This window comes from Drosophila erecta, unplaced genomic scaffold (genome assembly GCF_003286155.1).
Source record: "Drosophila erecta strain 14021-0224.00,06,07 unplaced genomic scaffold, DereRS2 tig00000055-arrow-pilon, whole genome shotgun sequence".
Lineage (NCBI taxonomy): Eukaryota > Metazoa > Arthropoda > Insecta > Diptera > Drosophilidae > Drosophila > Drosophila erecta.
In genome coordinates this window covers 2,253,261-2,275,123 of record NW_020825200.1, presented here as the reverse complement: position 1 = coordinate 2,275,123, position 21,863 = coordinate 2,253,261, and the positions used below count along the sequence as shown (strand labels likewise).

Below are 21,863 nucleotides of genomic sequence, written 5' to 3'. Positions count from 1 at the left end.
GTAAGCGCCTGGGGAAATGTTTCTTTAAATGAAGCGAAAACTGAAGGGGTAACTTTATGCACATAATAAAGGGATTTTATGGATTTGTGGATTTTTTAGTACAAGAGGTTCATAAAAGCAGTAAACCTCCTTGAGGGAAATTTCCTGCAGTGAAATCGCAGCAAGGATTTTTTTTAGACTAAAAGAAGTACCGTTTGGGCCGAGAGTCCTTGTAAGCAGTGCAGGGAAAAGTACTAAAAGGGCATTTTAGCCTAACAAGGAGCATTTCCCACATGTAGGTTTTATTTAGAAGCTAAAAGATCCTTTGATGGACTAAAGAAAGATATCCCTCTGCAGTTGATCTAAAAAAAGCAGTGCAGATAATTTGCGGTTAAAGCAGGGGAAGAAAATGTTAGGCATAGAAGATTTAAAGCTGGCAGTAAGCCTCTGAATGAGTTGGATAAACAGAATCAATTAAATATTAATAAGTAATTGATGTCAAAGACATAAAAAAAATTATTAAAAGTGCTCTTGGGTAGAAATAAACATATTTTACCAATAAGTTAAAAGTTAATGAATGCCCACGATAGCCCTTTGACTTTCAGCTGCAGGGATATTTGGGGGAAATCACTTCCCCAGGTTTTCCGAAGCTTTAACACACATTCGGAGTGCGGCGAGTTGGGGTCCTTAGAATCTTTTGCCGACTCGTGACTGTGTGCGTGCAGCTGTTTGCCTGTGTGTGCGTGTCCTGTTCGTGTTGTTGTCCCAGTCGGTTTTTCTTGTTTTTTTTTTGCTTCCTTGCTCGGAAACCTTCGCTTTTACCTTCGCCTTTGCCTGTAGCCGCTATAGTTCATGCCGCCGATCTCAGTATTGTGACGGCAACCAGGGGCTGCGGAAGTGCCACACACTCGCGACCTCGAGTCCTTTCCGCGCACAACGGTAAATCGAGTGGGTCAGGCGGTTTTTTGAGTTTTTCGAGTTTTCCCCGTGTTTTCCGACTTTTCCGGCGAGCGAAGTAAAGGCGTAATTTTGAAGTGCGTTAACGAGCAGATTCGCCGGAATGGCGGCCTTTTCAATGGCCCCGTGGAGTGCAAAGCGGGAAACAACAATAGAAATTTAAATATTCATGAACAGTGTCGATTGTCATCAATTGTGCGATGTTGTGTTGTGGTTGTGGGCTCATAGCACCCGCCAAACATTGTGTGCAACTTTTCCCGCTCCTTTCGCCCATCAATGGCACGTCATTGTCAATTGGCAGACTGGAGAAACAATAACAACGAACAAACAGCAGATTACAGATTACAGATAGCAGATATCAGATGGAGAACAGCAAACAGCAACAACAATAAGCAACTGTGCCAAATGTCAGCCGTATAAACTAGGATTTTGCATATTTAATCTACTTAACATGCAACTGCAATTAGGCTTGTTTAAGAATGCCCATTATGGGGATTTTTCGGATTATGTCACGGGGTGGCTGAAAAACAAAATCACCCATTTGACAGTTGACATTTGTAACGGATTAACCATGAAATGAAGCCCCCTAATCGCCGATTCGTTCGTGCGTGTCCATAAAACTGTCAAAATGAATAAATAAACTGTCAATTGCAAGCAGCCCTTTGGCGCCCCAAAGTATGCAGCAAAATGTGCCGAATTCCCACTCAAAAACAAACATCGAACATCGAACACTGAGCACTGAACACTGAACACATATTCCTACTTTAGTCCTTCGTGTGATTTATGCTCAGCCAGGCGTGGAAATAGAAGGATGGGCAGGGTCCTGGTTTCATGCCCCAAGTGAGGTCGGAAAATGACGCGAAAATCGTCAAGCAATTTACTTTTTTATAGGAGATAGATGAGGCACGCGGAAAAATAATAGCGTATATGAAAAGGTGCATAGCTTTAGCCATTCGACGGAATGTGCTGAGATATTGGAGGAAATTAGTTTTAAAAATGAATTTCAACAAAACTATTTGTATTTATTTTTAATGTGCGGGGAGTACTTATTAACTAGATAAACGAATCAAAATATACAAGTCATAACACACAAGCCCACAAACTATACTAAATCACTATTGCTACATTATCTGATTGTCATGAAGCACAAATTGAATAAATTAGATGATATTACTTTAATACATCACATTAAGATTTCCATTGTCCAGCATGTGAGTTTGCATTATTTTGTTAATTGAATTGATTGGTAATTGCATAAAAAAAGCCATAAATAAATATTGTAAATCATGCAGGCTTATGCTAAAGGCCAAAATTAGATTAACTGATTTAAAAGGCGGCGGAAATGGTGGCATAAAAAATCAAATAAATCATTAAGATCCCCAATTAGATACGCCACGCATTTTCTCGCCGTGCACATGTGTGTAAGCCTGTGTACAGTGGAGCTAGGCCAAAATGTGGCCCAAACATGCAATCGGGCCGCGTTGATGGCTCTAATGCCAGCCCTTTTGGCCATGTACAAGTGCAGGAGTAGTGCTCGAGTTTGTTCTGCACTGGCTTGTTTGGATGGGTTTGGCGTGGTTTGGTCTGGATGGTCCTGGTTGGGAGTTGGGTTTGGTGGGAGTTGTGTGCTTGGGATTTTGAGGGGCCAACGAGTGGTTCGCGCTTTTGTTTTCAATGGATTAGCCGGCTTTCGAAAGTTGTACAACTGGCAGCAACTGTAGTTATGTGCATAAGTCCTAATTAAAGTCGCCCTTAAAGCGTGCCACATTTTCAGTGCAACGGAAAACCCCTTTGCGTACTAAAAATGGGAACTTCCACGGAACTTCACTTCTGTGACTTTGCTGAATTTCATTTTTAATTAAACACATTTTGAACACACTTCAGCAATTACGCAGACAAAGAATCCTCTGGCAATAATGTCATTTTAAGGCTCTTGACTCATAAGCCAATTAAAAACGGCAAAGGACACAGAACTGAAATCAGGACGACGGCTCAAAGTCTCATTTACATTGCCATACTCGTACATCCTGGAAAAGTCGGAAAAAGGTGTCCTGTTGTGTCCTTGCTTGCTGTGGCCCGGCTTACGATTGACACCTGACTATTCACATTCACCTGACTTTGGCAGGGACTTTTGTTCCGGCTGCCACCAATCAATCAAGAGCAGCAAGGACACCGGTCTCGTTCGATGGCTTAGGTTGCCTGTTCTTGCCCAAAAAGTTTTCCTTGTCTTCGTCCTTGGGCGCGCCGAAAATTAAAATTCTTCAATGTGAAGAAAGGCATAAAAATGTATGAAATATATATGAAAAGGCTGTCAAGGGTCGAATAAATAATGTAGAAAAGGGAAATGCTTTTTTTCCCCGGCGCCTTGGGGCCCGAAAAAAGTTCCTTAAGTTGTCTGAGCAAACCGCACGAATTTAAGCCCAAGAAATTTGGCCTGAAATTTCGGGCAGCATTTTCAACTCTAATGGAGTGTGAACCCACCCACACATCTATACGCTTACTTGTATACACAAACTATGGCGAACTAAGGACTTGGCTCACCTAATCACATTGAAAGCTTAACGCCCGCCCAAGGACATATCCTGAATAATGAACACCATTGTCGGCGGTTGGGCGGCATTTCCAGTTTCAAAGGCTGTCTTGGCAACTTTTTGGCTAGCCGGCTAATGACCGTGGCTGACCAAAAGGGAGCATCAATAATTCATTCAGCTTTGAATGCGCTTTGAGCGCATTACATTTAATCAGAAATCTTGCAGGACATAGTGTGTCGTGTTCGCATGTGTGTGTGTGTGTGTGCGAGTCCTTGTGATTGTTTATGCTAATAATTCATAAGCACGCGCCTCGAATACACGCACACATAACAGACGGCATCTTGTGGAGCAATGCTTATTGACAGACATCCCGCCCGGAGCTTCTTGCTCTCTGCTCCTTGTTCCTGCTCCTGGACCTGCCTTCCACCTACCCATCCTGAAGCATTCTTGATCCTGGACCAAGCCGCTTAGCCAGGGACATACACACGGGAAAAGTCATAGGCGGAGATAACTACCTAAAAAATAATTCATTAGAATTACATTTCATTTGGGGCACATGTATGTATTCGGAGAACCATGTCAACATCAATCAGCAACTTTGGTGACAGCAATTCGGGTGTATTGTCCGATTTCTTGCTGTGTACCCAGAGGACTTAGCAAACTCATAGGTGGCCTGCGAAAGGCTTCCCAAGCTGTTGGCCGCACTTTGTGGTCCGTGCTGGCATGCTAGGATAATAAAATGTTGCCAGGACTCACGTTTAGTCGTTCTGGGCTTGCTGCTTGCCTCCGCACATGTGTCCTGCCACATTCCGCTGCATCTGTTGCCGCAGGCCAAGGGAGAAAGAACAGGTTTTAATCTTTATGAAGCATATTTCATATCGTTTTTGGAACGCTTTTTTATGACTGCCCGGACGGGTCTTCTTTTCGACATTATTAAAGGGCATTTTATTGATTGGTTTGCCGGGGTTTCCTGTGCGTCTGATTAAAGTTCATTTTACGTGCGAATGTTAATGCCAAGCTGCAAAATGTGAGAGGAGCAGAAAATTATTTGCGGGTCATGCTTCCCTTTGTCATTGGAAACTTTTTCATTGGTGCCACGTTACCTATGTAAATAAATATTTGATATCATACCTCGAATTTCATAGGAAAATGGTTTTAATCACGAGCAAACCTAACGAGATCTTGAGTCCCATTTTTTTTAAGTACATCGTTTAAGGGAAAGTTTAATCTTCTCATCACAAACTTTTTAATTATTTTATTTTGCCTCTTCCCAGCCCTATACTCTTATACGCTTAAAAATGTATGAAGTTTTTTGGAGCTCTTCCCTTTTCTCTTCTTCATCACTTTGGGTGGGGAATTTGGTCCTGGGAACACTGCATTTATTTCTCAATATTGTTTGTAAATTAGAAACTTATTCTATGTATTTCCTTACAAGTATTGTTTATTGCCACCCATTCCCACTCATTTTATTTTCTAATTAATCCAGCTATTCGAGCTTAAGCGCTCGCTACTGGCCAACACAACACACACTTGGCTAATCAGCAGACAAGCCAGAGTCATTCGTTTCCTGCCACGCCCCCACCCGCAATGCCGCCCCTGCGAATCCACCTCCGCATCCAAATGCTAGAACTATTTATTTATTGTTCGGTTCAAGTGCAAGGCAATAAATCTGCGGCGAAGTTTTGTGTGTGCTGAATTTCATTTTCTGTATCATTAATTACGATGGTTTGTTTAAAGAATGGCCGCAAAGACCGCAATCGCCGCTGGGCCGCCACTCGATAATAAATCATTTACCTTGCACCCGAATATAAAAGTGAAAGTGGCGGCGCAGGGGCAAAACAGGGTCAGCAGGAAAATAAGGCAAGACCTCGGTGTTTGCCATTCGCTTTTTTGCACTGTTTGTTCTGCCGATTTTTTGCACTTGTTTGCTAGTCAGCTTTGTTTTGTTTTCTTTTTTTGTCGTTGTTTTGTTGGCAACTGATAAGGATTAAGGACATTGACAAAAGAATGCAGAGCAGAGGCAAGGACACGGACAGGTCAGGGCGTTGCACACTGCACACTGCACACTGCAAACTCAATGGATTTTCCACTCCAGCCCACCCTGCGTATACGTAACAAAACGAGCCACGAATGCAATTAAATTAGACTAACAGCAAATGGCCAAGAGAGCCCGTGGGGGCGAGAGATAGAAATGGCCACGTAAACTGATGTGCAAAAGGAAACTGGCGAAGAGACCAGCGAAATGGGTGGCAGCCAGACGAAGGACCTGGTGGGCAGAGGTCCTTTTTGGGGGCCAAGTGGAGTAGACTGGAGTGCCGGCGAAAGTGGCAGCTAAAATGGCAAACTGAAAGCTGGAAACTTTCCCACTCGCCGAGCGAAACCATAGAAAGCAAAAGTGTTGATGGGCCGAGCAACAGGCGGCTTACGAAAATACCCATTAAAGTGTAGGGTCTCTTAGACCACGAGGCAGATAATTAAATTGAATAGGCTATCTAGAAAGTTGGCGCATTACGTGCAGAGCAACAAATGGATTAGCACAATTTTATTGCTTAAATAATAAGTATTTCTGCCGGGTCTTTGCTAAAATAGAGAAGCAATCAAAGGCAGCCAATCACTTTTTACTTTATTTACCCAGAAAACCACTTTTGTCTTAAAACAGCATGTGTATTTCTAAACCAGCAAGCCTTAAGTATTTAAGCCCAAGTAGAAACAATAAGGAAAGCTGGCAATTAAAACAGAAGCTGCTTAAATCAACAAAAACTAGCATTTCCAATGCTCCCACTTCTTACTTTTTCTACTTGCAACTTTCGAATGGAAACATTTTCAATCCTGCACAAGAGCAGGATATCTCTATTACGGCAGTACCCATTAAACGGCAGTACAGTTTACACTCTAACTCTATTTCACACACACAAGCCACTCAATCCGAGCGTTTTCCCCCAGATACCCACACTTTCTGCCTCCATTTCGGCCAAGTTGCTGCGGGGTTTGAACAACAGAAAGTGATTGCTTCATTGCTGATATTTGCAGTGCAGTGAAGCAAAACAGAGGTAAAGCCAAAGTGAACCGAGATAAAACCGAAAGCGGCAGCTGAGCCATAAAAACACTACCAGCAATGTTGCTCTTGTCCGCTTAGCGCAAATATTTCATTGACGGCCAGCAAAAGTAAAAGTTTAAGCCAGCATAAAACATAAAAATATATATATTAGCGGCAGGAGCGAATGGCGCACTATGCTGCTCAAGTCGACAACGACGGCCGCAGCAGCAGCAACGAAAGCAGCAGCAGCAACATCAGTGGCAGCAACAACAGCGGCAGCAACAACAGCAGCAGCAGCCGCATCAGCACTTAAATGCAGCAACAAGAAAAATCAGCTGAAAACTGGCAAATAAAACTCAACGACAGGCAAAAACTATTAAATCTCGCTGGATGCCTGCGGCAATAGTTATTGTTAAACAACACAAGGAGCAGCACCAACAGCACCAGCAGCGCCGCCAGGACCAACAGGACCAACAGGACCCACGGGCGGCGAAACAAATTTGCAATATAAATTTATGCGGATTTTTGCGTCGCAGCGGCGCCGACGACGTCGACATCATCGAATCGCGTAGCCCAGGCCATGCTGCTGATGTCGACGTCCCCGCAGCAGCAGCAGCAGCAGCAGCAGCAGCAACATCAGTGGCAACAACATCGGTGGCAGCAACAGCAGCAGTGACAACAACAAGGGCAGCGGCGACGACGCGAGCAGTTATTATAATAATGGCGTTAGTTGTTAGCATAATGCAGCAGCAACAACAATCGCTACTCTGGCCATTCTGTAACGGTAAGTGCTCCAGCCCTTTCAGCAGATCTGCCACTTCTTTTGCCCTTTGACCTGGCTGCACTTTCGCCGGCCAAAATGCTGCAGAAATTTCCAAGCTAGCCAGGGAAATGTACACATTATGCGCAAGTATTCGGAATTAGTTGTAGCTAGGTAAATATTTTGAGTTTTTCCTTTTTATTTTTAATTATAACAGAAGCTAAACAATCTGGCATACAGCTAGCTAAAATCCAAGGGTCATCTCTGTGCTACTTGAACTTTATGCCATCGGTTTTGCAGCAAGGGAGCGGGAAAAGCAGCGGAAAAGCGGGAAAATGCTGCGCTGCATAGTTTTAGCTGCTGCCATAATATTTCCGAGCAATGCAAATTATGTTTACGTGCGTGGAAAATAGCTGAAATGGCCGACGTCCATTTAGCTGCGGGCCACGCCCCCAGGCGGCGAGCGCCAAACGCCAAACGCCCACTGCAAAGTGTGCTAAAAGTATGCTTTTAATAGTTCAAATTGCATTTAATGCATAATGCAGAAAATTGCTAACGACGCGAGAGGCAGCAGCATCTGCCGCATCTGCAACTGCAACAGCCGTAATAACAATAACACGAGCGAGCCATTCATTTGTTTCGCCTTCATGCTGAGCAATTTGTTAATAATTAATTTTCGAGCGTGAAAATCCCTCGGTGAGTGATGGGTTTTTCCACTTACGGCGCCATATGAGTCGAGTTTTCCGCGATCTGCGGTTGAGTTGCATTATACCGCACACTTTCTATTTGCAATCGCTGACATGAAAGTTGTTTGCTGTTTTGCGCCCAGCAATAATAATTATTATTCATTATAATAAGGTAATGAATTGTTGCGCTGAATTGGTCTAAGTGCTCAATAAATATTTAACAACTTTTGATTACAAATCGCTTGTATGGTGGCCATGTTAAATGGGGGAAATGCAAATATTTAACGATAAAAACAGTCATCAGGGTACGGATTTAATTTCTGTTTATATTTTGAATATAGCATTAATTAAGTTTAAGGTGAAATCCCTTATTAATTTGTGCAATCAAATGTTCAATTTAAGAAAGGCAAATATTTGCTCGTTACCAGCGTAATTTACCTCAGTAATATGTTTGTCTTCAGCCAATAATAAATTTATAATTAATTTCAGCTCGAAAGCAATAAAATGTGTGCAGTATAATTGAGTGAATTCTGGCTGCCTCCAGTTAGTATGCGTTCTAATTAATTTTGCCATCAAATTTCCACTATTCAGGTGTTTCTGTTGTTTCGAATATTCGACACTTTTCCCCCCAAATGAGAGTGAGTGATTGTGATGGCAACTGATTTTGCTCGGCTGCCGGCAATTTTCACTGCTTTTTGCATTTGCTTGGACGTGTCAAATGAAATTGAATTCCGGACACATTTCTAGCCAGCTTTTGATTGCATTCTCTGTGGCGAAGCTGCTCGGTGTTTAATATTTACACGGCGAGTTTTCCGGGCTGTCTGCCGCTTTTCCGCTCGAATTGTCCGCCCATATTGGCATAATTATCTGCCGCACCATAGAGCTGGGAAAACTGCTTAAATGCGTGCGAGCTTGCTGAGCTGGCTGAGCTTTCCCAGCCAGCATCGCACACTTTTCCGACTGCAGTTGTCTGCGTTCTGCGGCTGCTGATTTATGGCCTGGCTCATTGTCTAGTTTTGGGCCCAAAGCCCCCGTGCTTCCCCTCCTGCCGTGCCAATTGTCTGCGGTTCTACCGCAATAATCTTGTTTTATTAGTCTCCAGCGTAATTTTTCTACAGTTCGTTCTTTTTCAGCTTTGGTTTTGGTTTTGGTTTCGGTTTCGGTTTTTCTTTGTTTTTCCTTGTTTTTCTTCGCTTTTCCAATATTTTTCCTTTTTTCTTCTATTTCCTCTTGCGGTTTGCACTCGGGGGGATTCGCATTGGCTTTGCCGTTGCTCCGACTCGTTTTATTTCCTATTCCGGTTTTATTTGCCCGCCGCCTTATCTCATAAATAATTCATTAATATTTTCAATTGATTTATCCCCCAGTCCCGAATTTGTCAATGGCCAACGAGTTTCCTTTCAATCCCAAACGCAATCCCCATCCAGAATCGCCGAGCTTTATGTCTGGGAAATCCTGTCGAGAAAGTGGAACATTAGACGACTTGTTTGTTTATCATCGCCGCTTAAAGTTGGCCAAGTTTCACAGGGTAAACTTTTCAAATGTTTCGGCTAAGAGTTTTCATATTCGGCCGCCACTTTGCGGTTGATCTTGAGCAGCCAAGTTTTCCCACACAAGTGCTCATTTTGAGCTGACTTACTGACCTGCCGTTCGTAAATACCTTTGTTTAATGGCCTAAAAGGTCCAGTGGCAAATGACCGGGCCGCGTTAACAAATCTTCACAAATTGTTGCCTGCAAAGCGCTGGCCAAATTTTCAACTAATTAATGAAATTTATGTCGGTCAACTTTTCAGCGTTAGCAGCAAGAACAGCGGCGAAATGAGGCCATCGTGGCAGCTAATTAAATGCAATTAGAACGGCCTTGAGGGGCGGCCTTTGGGACTCTAGATACAGATAGTTGGATAGTGGGATAGTTGGCCCCTTGGAACCTCGAAAGCCCCTGAAAGTTGGCCCATCGGAAGTTTGTTTGCTGCTGATGGCAGCGGAATGTGCACAATTTATAAATCAATATGAACGCCTCTGCAATTTTGCCGAGTTCTTGGGCTTGATTAGGGCATTAATTCGCATTCATTTCACTTGGGCTCCCCATTCAATTGCTCTGGCATAGTTAGAGCCCAAAACACAACTTATAGTTAGTTGGGAATACAACTTTATGCTGCTCGTAATAGGCTAAATAACTATGCCTTCATTTAGTACGATTTGCATATGAATAGTTTCATCATTTGCCAATTAAAGTTGGCTTGATTGAAGGGCCCTGCCAATTAAAGTCGCCACCTGTGGAAACTTTGGCGACCTTGTTAGCAATTTGCCACTAGTTCAAGGTTCTTGCAACGCTGGCATTTTCATTTTCATTTTGATTTTCTTTTTTGGCCTGCTCACTTCCTCTTCGAGTGCACTCTTGATTTGGAAGGTGTGCTGCGAATTCATCTCAGAAATTCACCTAATTAACACGTTCTAAAAACATGTGTTGGCTGTTGGTTTCTGGGCTGGCTGTGTGTCCTTGCTGTTGCCAAGTTGGGGCCATGAAATTAATTTCGAGCCATGTGCAGAATTTGCAGCAGCCAAAAGTTGCCTGCTCGTATGAGTGAATGTCAAAAACTTTGCCATCGACAAGAACTTAATTATGTAAAGCACGGCATAAAAATAAAAATAAAACAAAACATACCACACACAGGTACTAAAATATTTTTGCGACTTGGACCACCAGAACCGCCAGCACCACCAGAACCACCAGGACTAGACCCCTTGAAAAGCTGCCATGAATTTTTGAAACGAGCTCGCACAGACAGGCGAAAAAATGGAAAAATATAAGCGGGAAATACAATATTGGGTAAAGTGCATCCTGCGAGGTGGCGAGCTGCACATCCTGCCGCACATCGCGACACATCCTGGCCGCATCCTGGCGGCAAACCAGGACCCGCAGCTAAACGGCGACCATTACCGCGACGTCGAGTAGGAAATAACTCGTGGCGGGACACGAGGTTCCCAGTTTCCAAGGATTCGAGGCTGGCAGGATTCGAGGGGCGAAATTAGGTCAATTGCGTGTACGACGCGTTGTGAATTCAGCGTCCTGCCTGCCAGTGAGTGTGTGTGTGTGCGTGTGTGTGTAGGTCCTGTGACCAGGATTTGCTCTGTGTTGTTCATTTTCGCTTTAGTTTTTTGCCGCATCTTGCTTTGCGGACTGTCAACGTAATGCGGTGTCCGTATATGCAGGAATTCAAGCCCACAGCAGCAGCCAAGTTAATAGAGCCATCAGCTAACAGAAACTATTAGATGGAGAGCTATATAAAATGCATATTTATTTACCTGTTGGTTGCTTCTGGCTTACTTCACCCTTGGGCCTAAATTCACCCTATGATTCTTTAAGGACTACTACTGATTCCACCGCCATAGTGCCACAGCACATAAGTTCGCTATATGTGCCGCTTTTAGCGACAAAGGAAACGGAAGATAAATTTAAGCGAAACTTGCTCGCATCGCCCCGAAAGTTGTTGGCCAAACTTGCGCATATAATTTAAGCGAAGAGCGAAAAATATCCAAGTTGGCCAACTTACTTAGGGCCCATAACACACTCAAAACAGAAAAAGTAAACTTTGGCCCGCTTAAAACTACGAGAAGAATTAAATTTGGCCGGCGGAAGAGTACAGCGCACCGAAATGAGGCAGACGCAACTGGCTGGGAAATGGAAAATGGAAAATGGGAACTGGAAAATGGGAAATGGGAACTGGGAAGTGGAAAATGACGTAGCAAAGCGGCATCTTTGCCGGGCAAAAACTCCTCTAATAATGTGAAACTTTATTAATTTGCCTCGCACTGCAGCTGCTGGCAGGAAGATGGAGAAAAGGCGCGGAGCTGAATTTACAGCTTGCTAATTTGGTTAATTTGGTTTTCTTGTAATTTTCCCCATTGGCGCGGCTGTGCAATTTTCACTTTCCTTCTTCCGCAGCTCAGGCCCCAATTTTGCGGCTATTTGCATTTCCCCCCCTACAGTTGCCTATCTGCCTTGCATATTTTCGCAGTCTGCGATGCATTTCATTAATTAAATTGCAATTTCTAGCCGGGTTTTTTTCTTTTTTGTTTTGCCCCACCAAACGTTTTTCTCGTGTTAATTTTGTACTCAGTCCACTAGTATTTTTTACAACTGGATTTTCCGCTTTTTTTCACACTCTCTCCATATATTCTTCATATACTTTATGAATTTTTCGTTGCTTTTTTGTGGCCCTGCCCTCGCTGCTGTGTTTTTTGAAGGGTTATAATTTTAAAATAGCTTTTATTCCGTACTCCTTTTGATGAGCCAGATTTTTCGGCGGCAACGAAGTCATTACTTTGACGGCAAAATGCATGCATCTGGGGTCCGGGAAAGTTTAAGCTCCTTACCCTCTGCATGTATGCGTTCGTATAGTCCAGCCAATTAAATTTCACGATGTGTTCGTGGTGCCACAAAAACGCTCTCCAGCTGCAGCCAGCGATATCAAAGCCACTGCCTCCTGGCAACGGTGCGTATGAGTGATGGCCGCTGAGAAGCTAACTTTTGCCCGTGGCATCTTTAAATTGAGCCACAGTCATGTGTGGCGCTTGAAGGTCAAAAACACATGACTGCCAATTAGCAAACGATTTGTTTGACTTGCGCTGCTCGAATATATGCGAGTATAGGCAAGCGTTCGAGCCCCGAAAGCTTTTAACCAAAGGAAGAAAAACCTTTCAGGCCCAAAATGCCACATTTCCGCCATCGATTTGGGTTTTTTTTTCCCGATTTTCCGCCTCCACTGCCTCTTTATATTTTCCTGCCCGTGAAGAAAACGGAACTGCTGTGCGAACTTAATGTGGACTTAAGCAGCCTTGTAACCGTAACATAAATATGGCGCAGAACCAACAATGGTCTTGCTGCACTGTGAGAAACTGAGCCCCTGATTCCACTCTGATGAAATTTGAACTCGGAACTCTTTCAACCAAATGGTTAAACTTCCTTGGGTAGTGAAAACAAGAACTATTGGAACTTCTGCAAGTGTCGTTAGGCACACACGTGTTGGCGGAGAACATGCCACAAAAGTCATTCAACCGCAAAAGTTTTTGGCGTCAGGCGGAATTAGTGGTGCAAGTATAAAAATTCACACATCAGCTGCAGTGCATCAGCACAGAAAATCGAATGAAAAGCCATTCCAAAGCTGCAACGTGTGGCAGATATCTAGTCTGCAGATTAAAATTAAACTTGTACTCATATGCAGTTATATAAGTCGGTTATATAAGTCGGTAATCTGGCCAAAAAGAATTCCTTCCCAACTTAAGCCGTAGCTTAAAAACCACTCGAAATGTTAACTTAATTGAAGCACTTTTCGAATATATAAATAAATCAAGTTTGTGACTTTATAATGCCAGCAAAAATGCGCACTTTTAAATTAATTATTCATAATAAGTGCAGAAAATATTTATTTGTAACAAAGACCTACAAACAAGTCAAACTTCGCATCGAAAATACAACTATTTTCGCTTGGAGTAGCGCGAAAACACAACAATAATTTGCATTTGCTGCCATGCGGCATGCCACAATCCGTCCGCAGGTTCAGGTGTGAGTGCCGCAGCAGCATCTGAGGCACAAACAGCAGCAGCAGCAGCGGCAGCAGCAGCAGCAGAAGCAGATGCCGCATTAATTGTGCCCGGCCAAATGCAGACAGCACATCATTTGTGTCAGCATTTCGTGTGGGCTGGAAAAGCTGGGTGGAAATGTGGGTGGAAAATGTGGGCGGGGAAGAAGGAAGGGCGGCCCACAGCCGGCGGGCGAGGCAAGAACAGCTAAACAGGCCAAATACAAATGGTAAACATACGGATACAAGCCAACAAGACACACACACAGCACACACAGCACACCCAAGCGTTTTGCATTGCGGCAATAAAATAAATTGCAGACAAAAATAAAAAAGCGAGCCGCAGGAAAATAAGGAATGAAAACATATGTTAGCCGGCACACATGAAAAAGAGAAAACTACTTGCCGGAAAATGCTGAAATGGGAAATACGCTTTGCAGCAAAGGTTTCCGAAATGCTGCTTGTGCGAGGGTTTTGGCCGGGGTTTGATTTGATATTTATCAGCGCTTTTAGTTTTATATTATATTTCGAGGAGCAGAGGACAGGACATCGAGGACTCGCATTAAAATGCTGAGCATGAAACTGCGAGTGTGAGGGGAGGGAATTGCGGGCCAATGATGAAGTCATCAGCAGCATTAGCATTTCGATGATTGATTGGGCAGCGCATAAAAGTCCCCAAATGTGGGCATCCCCAAGGAAATTATTCTATTATTCTATTCCTGGCAAGCAGATTAAATTATTTACCAGTCCGTTTTATCCAAGCAATATTTTCTCAGTAATGTTACTAAGAGATCCAGTCTCCATTAAAAGATTTTAATTATCCTCAATGTGTTGACTCCATTTCAGGTGCGGTAAACTTGTTAGGCTGATTAAGAATCAACATCCTGGCTGATTCCGAGATGTCCTTTCTCATACAGCCACATTAGAGTGTCTCCTGCTGCATGCAATGCAAATATACTCATATATGTGCTCTGTACACTTCTAGTGCAAACAAGAACAGCTTTTCCGCTTTTCCTTGCTTTCCCGAGTCAGCCTGCCGCTTTCCGTTTTCCGCTTTCACATTTATTTTTAGCTGCTGCGCTGTGCTTAAAATAAATAAAAATACTTGTAATGCGTGTACCAGCTGAAAATGGTTATAGTGCCCTGCTGTTCGCCATCTCCCACACACTTTTACACGCAGAGAAAAGTTTCCGCGGTTTCTTGTGTGCCTAATTTATCCAGATTCGCAAATTCATCAATCTATTAGCACTAAAACTATCTTTGACATGCTGACATTCTGCTCTCGCTTCGTTCTAAGCATAAAAGTTGTATATTCTGCTGTTTAGTTTAGTTTAGTTATTCTTTCTCGGATCTTCACCGATTTTCCTTGAATTTTCCCGCTTTTCCTGGCGGCTGACACTCCTGTTTTCATCGTCTTGTTGCCGTCGTTTTTCGAGCATTTTAAGGCAAAAATGGAATTGCTTTTGGCCGACTGCGTGTGTGTGTGTGTGTCTTGCGGTTGGCCAAAAAGAATTTTGCTAGCGTTGGCTTTGCTTAACCCAAAAGTGCAATGTTTGCAAGGATGCCCATCGCTAACAAACAACAGAACCCCAAGCTCCCACCACCCACCACCCCTTTCATGTGTGTCAGTCAAACAGACATTGTAGCCCGTCTTGTTGGCTGCATTTCATTTTTGTGGCGCAAGGACATCGAAATGCCTGCGGCTGTCTGTGCCACACACACACGCACACACAACATAAATTCGCCTAAGGATTGACCAACAAGAAAAAAGGGAGGAGGTTGGGCCCAAAACTGATGTAAAATGCAGGCGAGGTATATGCCAGTAAACAATGGGCGAAATAGAGACGCAGTCGCAGACGCAAATAGACTAAAAGGTCAGGATCCGGATAATTTGGGCACAAGATGGAAAATCCATGGCATACACTTTGGGGCAGACTGTCTGGGTTCGTCGGGCCGATTGTTTGCAAATGAACTTTAAGCCACTTGCCCTCCGACCACTTGCCACGCCCCAACGCCCATCTCCCGCCGCCCCTCACCCCTCTCCCCCCTCCCTTTCCCTATTCATTTCAATTTTCTTGGCTTCCGTTTCCATGGGACTCTTTGTCCTTTTATTAACACATTTTCCTCGGAATTGTCGCAGCGGGTTTTTTATGACCCCAGCCAAAGGGTTCTGCAGCCTAGGAAAACGCGGGAGGCACAACATTAGATCTGATTAGATTGCACTGCATGCCGGCTGTCCAATTTGCCGAGAAAATGGCTTGCTTTCTCTCAGGGAAAATCTGCGTAATGACAGTAAGAGGAGTTCAGATAAAAGTCCAATAACTGAAGTGTAACCACAATTATGTACATTTCAAACGATGTACATATTTTTTTGCAGTGCGCTTGAGGAATTTTAGAGCGTGGGACTTTCCGCAATGGAAAGTTCAAAGAATGCATTTGCTTCAGTTTGATTTGTATTGCAGTGAATGTGGCATTCACAATTAAAGCTATTGTTTTGAGGAATTCGATAGAAAAATATGCGGTAGGCCAACAAAAAACCTATAAAAACATAAAGTAAGCGGAATATTTTTGTAATTAAAGGCATAGACGGAAAGCAGTTTAAATTTGTCTGCAATAATATTGTGGCAAAGCATCCTAAAAGCGGATCCATACTAAACTTGAACTATTCCTCTCGCTAAGGCATTTTCCAGCAATTTGATTTACGACCCCGGAAACATTTAGTACGTGCACTTTAAGTTTCGCCAGACTTAAGCTTTCTTTTCCTTGGCATCCTGACCTTTCCTACATTTTCTGCGGCATTTGTTTTCCTTTGCGAGAATTTCTCGTGGCTGACCATCCGTTTGCATTTGTATCCAAATAGTTGGGTCAAAGTTTTAATTTGTTTGATACAAAATTGTTTTCGTGGCCTTGGTGCGGACAAAAAACACAGCTGCCTCCTGCGATAGTTTAATGATTCATGATTGGAAAGTAAAGTTTATGCTGTTCATGATTTGTGACGGGAGTTAGAAATAATTTATTACGCGAAAGGATAAGAAAAGTCGGGCAAAAGTTTGGCCAAGAGCGGTGAAAGTGAATAAAATTTCCCGGAGATAATTAATAATTGGGGTACTAGATCGATAAGTTATGGCCAGCATAAATCCACGAAATATATATTGTTTTTCCATTTTAAGCGGACTCAGCGGAAAACAACTTTCCAATTCATCTCTGATTGTGCGAGTGTATACATTTTTCCGGCGAAGGCAAGTTTAAAGGAATATTGAAAGAAATATGCGTGCACTCCTAATATAAATATCCAAGGGACTTGGTCGACTTGTTTCTCAACTTGGCCAGGAGCTCCTTTGCTTCCAGGTCGCTTCCTTGGCCTCTGATTACCTGGCAAATGCCTGGCCACATCAATCAATCGAGGCGGCAAAGTTTTATGCAACTTTCTGGTCCGTTGCGGTGTCTAACCAAGCCAATTAATTTGTGGTTTACATGCCATTCCGCTCGTCAATAAATAAAGTCCTCCCACCGCCCCATTTGCCACCGCACACCCCGGGGCCTTTTAATAGCGCCGCCCATGAATAATGAAGGCCCACACTGCCAATTTCCCCCAAGAAGCTTAAATGGCTGGGCGAACTGAGGGCACTTTGTGTAATCATCGGCACTGTAAGCCACGTAGCTCCTATTTGTGCGGACGGCAACGTTCGCATTCCAACGCATTATTCTGCTCACTTGTTGCAGCAACAGAAATCGGCACAAAAGTTTCGATTGAGGCATTTTTTCGGTTTAATTAACTGTTTTGTCTTTGTTCACATGCGCGTGTATGAGGCGATTGAATCAAAAGCAGCGAATCAAACAGATGTGAATAAATAGCGCCGTTTTCATGGCAACCCATTCGCGTGAATACACTCCAAATTGGCAAAACTGCATTTGATAGGGCTAAATAATGCAAATAAATTAATTAATAAATAAATGCATATTATTTGAAATCAGCAGCATGACTAAAATTTCTGGAGTGTGTATAACTTGTTTTTTCCAGTGCACTGGATATTCGAACGAGTGAGTTTTGTGCTGATTATGAGTTTTCATCTAAGAGGCTCATTAGGGGCTGCGTGCGGAATTTGTTCTTGTTTGTGGTAATCTGCCAGTGCATTTAGCTCTCAACAGTGGCCATCATCAGCTTTCCCAGCTTTCCCAGCTCTCCCTGGCATTTTCCTGGCACTTTCCCGGCCGTTTAATGCAGTCCAGAGAGCACTCGAGCAGTGGCAAATGCGGAAAATGCGGAAAATGCTTGAGGGGCGGCCGAGAGGAGAGCCTCTCACGGAAAAGTTGCAGTTGACACCATCTTATGAAATTAGTTTCTTTTTTCCCCAGTTTTGACTTGACATCGTTTTGGCCACTGCTGCCTCTTGGCCACTTGAGCCTCGCTCCTCCGAATCCTCCGCATCCTCCGCATCCTCCGCATCCTCGGCTCATTTCTCCGTGTCCACGGCTGTGTAATGTGAATATTCGTGCGGACATCCCTGCCAGCTCCAACAAAAGGCCATGTCCTGGCCAAGGCAGCTCCTTCTCCTCTGCTCCCAGCTCGGCCTTCCGAGCTAAGCGTTTTTGTTTAACTTTACACTTGACCCCCGAAATGGCCAGCACTTGAGTTGCCTTGGATTTATGCTAGGCTATTTTTTGGCCGTCTGCGGGCGAATTTTGCCAGACTTGCAGGTAGCTTATAGATCCATGGGAATGTTGCACAACATGCTTGTGCCGACTGGAAATGCATTTTGTATGTGATTTTTGGAGAGAATAATAAATTCAAACACTGCCATCAGATTGAACGGATTTTTACAAATTTATGGCATTAAACATTAAGACTACAAGATTTTAGTTTGATCAGATGAAAACACCTTTTGGGTCGATACTTTACGGCCAAGTGCTCGAGTTTTAGTGCCCGGATAAATTGACCTCCGAAGACGTCTTCGAAAAACGGCAACGTTGTAATTTTAGTGACAGTAAAATATTAGAAGTGAACGGCAGCTGGAAAAGAAAGCAAAACACAGACACGAGATACTGGGATCATGAATCTCATTTTATTGCAAATTAAGGATTAGCAAGTGGCAGAGTGTCATCTCGTTGGAATTTACGTTGTATGTTTATGAGGTCAGGCCAGCTAAGTGGAAGCCCTACAGAAGGCTTATGGAAGCCAATAGATATTGAAAACCGAGTACGGGTTTGACCTTTCTGGGCTGCCATAATTCTTGGCTCACTCTTTGTTTAGACGGGCGTGGTCGGGTCGAAACACACACTCACTAGTGGGCAAACAAATCTGTTTAATTAAGGCGAAAGTCCACTCCGGCCCAGAGGAGACGCACTGCCTCCACTGCCGCCACTTTGCCACTCACCATTGTTTTATCTCGCCCATTGGCTCTTCGGCTCTTTGGCTCCGGCTCCGTGTGAGCGATGAGGTGTTGGTTAGCCTTTGGGCCAGGCAAATTGCTTGGTCAGTTCTTTGAGGCCGGCAAACACACTCGCACACCCCGAAGAGTTCATTTCAGTCAAGGATGTGCAGGGCGGAAGACTTCCGGGGGAGGGCTATCCGGCGAGGGGATCGGGGGAGATGGCTAGGTGCCAGGCCGATAATTTGTTGCCAGCCAGTCGCAACCTCTCGTAACTTAGCTGCTGCCAAAAAAACAGAAGCTCAATTTATAAATGAAATCGTTCCGTTGCCTCCTTCACCACACGCAGAAAAAATGTCAACTAAGTGCTGGGATTATCCGAATTAATCACAAGGTAATCACCTTTAAAATATAAATATACCAGCTTTTAGCCAATTTGCCTAGAAAATTGGGTATAAATATAGGGAAATATGTACCCAAGAGTGAATTACGAAAATATGTATGTGAAAATGTGTAATTTTCGTGCAAATTGGGGTTGGCGATGGGTATTATTTTGAGTGCACATCCTATATACGCTTGGGATGTCCTTGCTTTTCCCCCAGGTTCCGCCTCTTTTGAGCGGGATTTGAATTTCTTTTCGTGTTACTTATCGCCCTGATAGATACACTTGGGTCCATTTGATTGCTTTGATGTATGGCTAGGAGAAATGGCAACTGCGAGGGAAAGTCCTGCAGAATAGTGGGAGAAAGGTCGTTGAGGCGTCTTTGATTTGTTGCGGGCTGAATGCACTTGAATTTGTTTGCCTTTGATGTTGGCACATTAGTTTCGGGTTGATTTGAAAGCACCACAGCATGCTCGCTTTATTTTATTTTACTTTTTTCTCTGAAATGAACTCTTTTGCACAGTGGAGCTGCTGTGCTGCAGAGCAACAGTTCCGCAGACCACAGGAAATGCATCGGCTAATCTATTTAAGCCATCTCGCCACGTGACGTTGCCCTCCCCCTTCCCCTTCCCCCTCCACGTGTTCTGCTGGCCAACAAAATTGCGGCAGGTTGTCCGTTACCCAGCGACATCTGCTGCATGCGACATCACGGCAAGTGGGGAATGGAATGGGATGGCATGGTTTTCCTGCCAAATCGCTGCCACAACAAATTCCGAGCGTCTGGCCAAATGAAATAGGATTCCGCAGTGAACCACATGGGTGGGGGTTGGGCAAGGAATTGTATAAAATAGAAATCGTGGCTCGGAGGAAACGTCATAAAAATCGTCTATTTCTCACACAGACTCTCCTCGGCAAATGTATACTTGAAATGCCCTGGTATCGTCATGGCAGCTCTTGCCAGGATTGCCCCAAAGATGCTGCAGCACTTGACGTGGCTGGAGCACTGCAGGGGGGAGCGGCGGTTCCTGGTGGGGGGCAGCGCGGAGTCAGTTGTTCAGGTGGAGCCTGTTGCCTGGCAACTTTTGCTCGACTTTCGCAAGCAACGCAGAAATCCACTGACATTTGGGCTGATCTTTCGATGCTACAATTTAATTTAGGTAGATGTTTTCAATAATTATTTTGCACGAAAACGAGCACTGCGAAAGAGCTTCAATGGTATAAGTTACCATGCCAACTAATTTATCGAGCATTTTTAATTAATTTAATTATTGTAATGACCATTAGATGTGAAAGTATTGCATTAATATATATGGCTGTTATCTAGCCATCCGAAAAAGTTCGAAAAGAGCATAGCATTCCGCTGTTTTTATTATCTAAACATTTCCAAGCATATCCAATTACGTGTTCCGCAGTTTTCGAGAGTTGCATAGAAATGTTTAGAGCTATATTTAATCGTTGGGCAGTTGGTTTCCGAACAGAAAACTGGCCAAAAATCAGTTGCCCCTCATGTTGTTTCCATTTCCACACGCTTGACCTGCTGGAAAAGCGAAGTTTGTCTATCAATGCATTGTCATAAACTTGGAGTGGTTTTCCAGGACATACCAGCAGACACTTGTTGGAAGATGACTGGGGGCGTGGTCGTTCCCGCCTCAGTTTGATGTACTTGTCCACGCTTACGTAATGGAGGGCATCACCTTGCTCACGGAGCATGAAACGCTCACAGCGTTCCAAGCTATCGGCGGCTTTTTCCTCTCTGTAGCGATGATCGGATATGTACACCTTTTCCATGGTCTCCGCAATGTCCTGCATGAAACTGAAGTTGATCAGGCAGCTGCCGCAGTCCTTGATTAAGTTCTGGTTGATATCCTGGGGTGGAATATCGAACTTCATCTGGACGAAGCAGTAGTTCTGCAAATTCGCATCGGGAAAGACTGGCCAAGACTTCACTGGGTAGGCATTGCTATCCGGTTTGCTGGGATGTCTGAAAAGGGGTTTCTTAATATCCCTGAAGCTGCCATCAATGATCGCCTTTTGCAGCTCCACGCTGACGGGCTCCAGGTTTCCCGAGGCCTTGGGCACCACCGAAGAACGCTGTAGTCCTGCACGAGGACGAGGCGCCTGGACCCGCTCCTTGGCGAACATCTGGGCGCACTCCTGCTCGCGACTTGGTCTGGCGTGGTCACAGTGCAGGGCTTCAATGTGCTTGAGTAAGGCTGCATCTCTGGGATCCATTGGCTGCACATTCTCGGGTAGCTCATCGTAAGCCTTCTGATTCATCAAATCAATGTCGAACAGCTCATGCAGCCCTTTAAAAAGTTGCGAGAAGCGAGTCTCCAGTCTGGGAATCAAGACCGGGTCCTTTCCGTACTCCCGGATAAGCTGTCTGCAGGGCAGATACTTGCAATCCTTCGGAGGAGTGGGCATCTCATTTGTGTAGACAATGGGGCAGATGAACTGATTGCTGCGATTTTTGTTGGTTAAAATTGGGTCCTCTGGCTTGAATTTCTACTTACTGCTCTTCATCCCGATTCCACTGATTGTACACGACCTCTGGTGCCATAATGGAGGAGTTTTCTGTTT

General features: G+C 44.1%; 2 protein-coding genes across 2 annotated transcripts in view; one reads left to right on the top strand and one right to left on the bottom strand.

Moving 5' to 3' along the window:
* Positions 1–845: 845 nt before the first annotated feature.
* LOC6541404 overlaps positions 846–21,863 on the top strand; it is a gene marked incomplete at its 3' end in the record, with an annotated part of 43,691 nt that continues 22,673 nt past the window's right edge. Inside the window, exons 1-2 of the mRNA XM_026979372.1 lie at positions 846–918; positions 6,503–7,288. Coding sequence (XP_026835173.1) covers positions 6,895–7,288 — 394 coding nt within the window. The remainder of the gene's footprint in view (positions 919–6,502; positions 7,289–21,863) is intronic.
* Positions 20,788–21,853, bottom strand: LOC6541465. The gene is made up of 3 exons (XM_001968317.3): positions 21,797–21,853; positions 20,886–21,744; positions 20,788–20,820 (listed from the first exon to the last, which is right to left on the bottom strand). Exons 1-3 carry the CDS (start codon positions 21,841–21,843, stop codon positions 20,788–20,790), a joined length of 939 nt encoding a protein of 312 aa, XP_001968353.1. The 5' UTR covers positions 21,844–21,853.

Excerpts from the sequence above, each read along its gene's own strand:
- LOC6541465 (XM_001968317.3), bottom strand. The coding sequence starts at position 21,843 with ATGGCACCAGAGGTCGTGTACAATCAGTGGAATCGGGATGAAGAGCA. Across the intron at positions 21,745-21,796 it reads TGGAATCGGGATGAAGAGCA|CAATCAGTTCATCTGCCCCA; the intron begins GTAAGTAGAAAT and ends CAAAAATCGCAG. Across the intron at positions 20,821-20,885 it reads CTTCCAACAAGTGTCTGCTG|CAGGTCAAGCGTGTGGAAAT; the intron begins GTATGTCCTGGA and ends TCGCTTTTCCAG.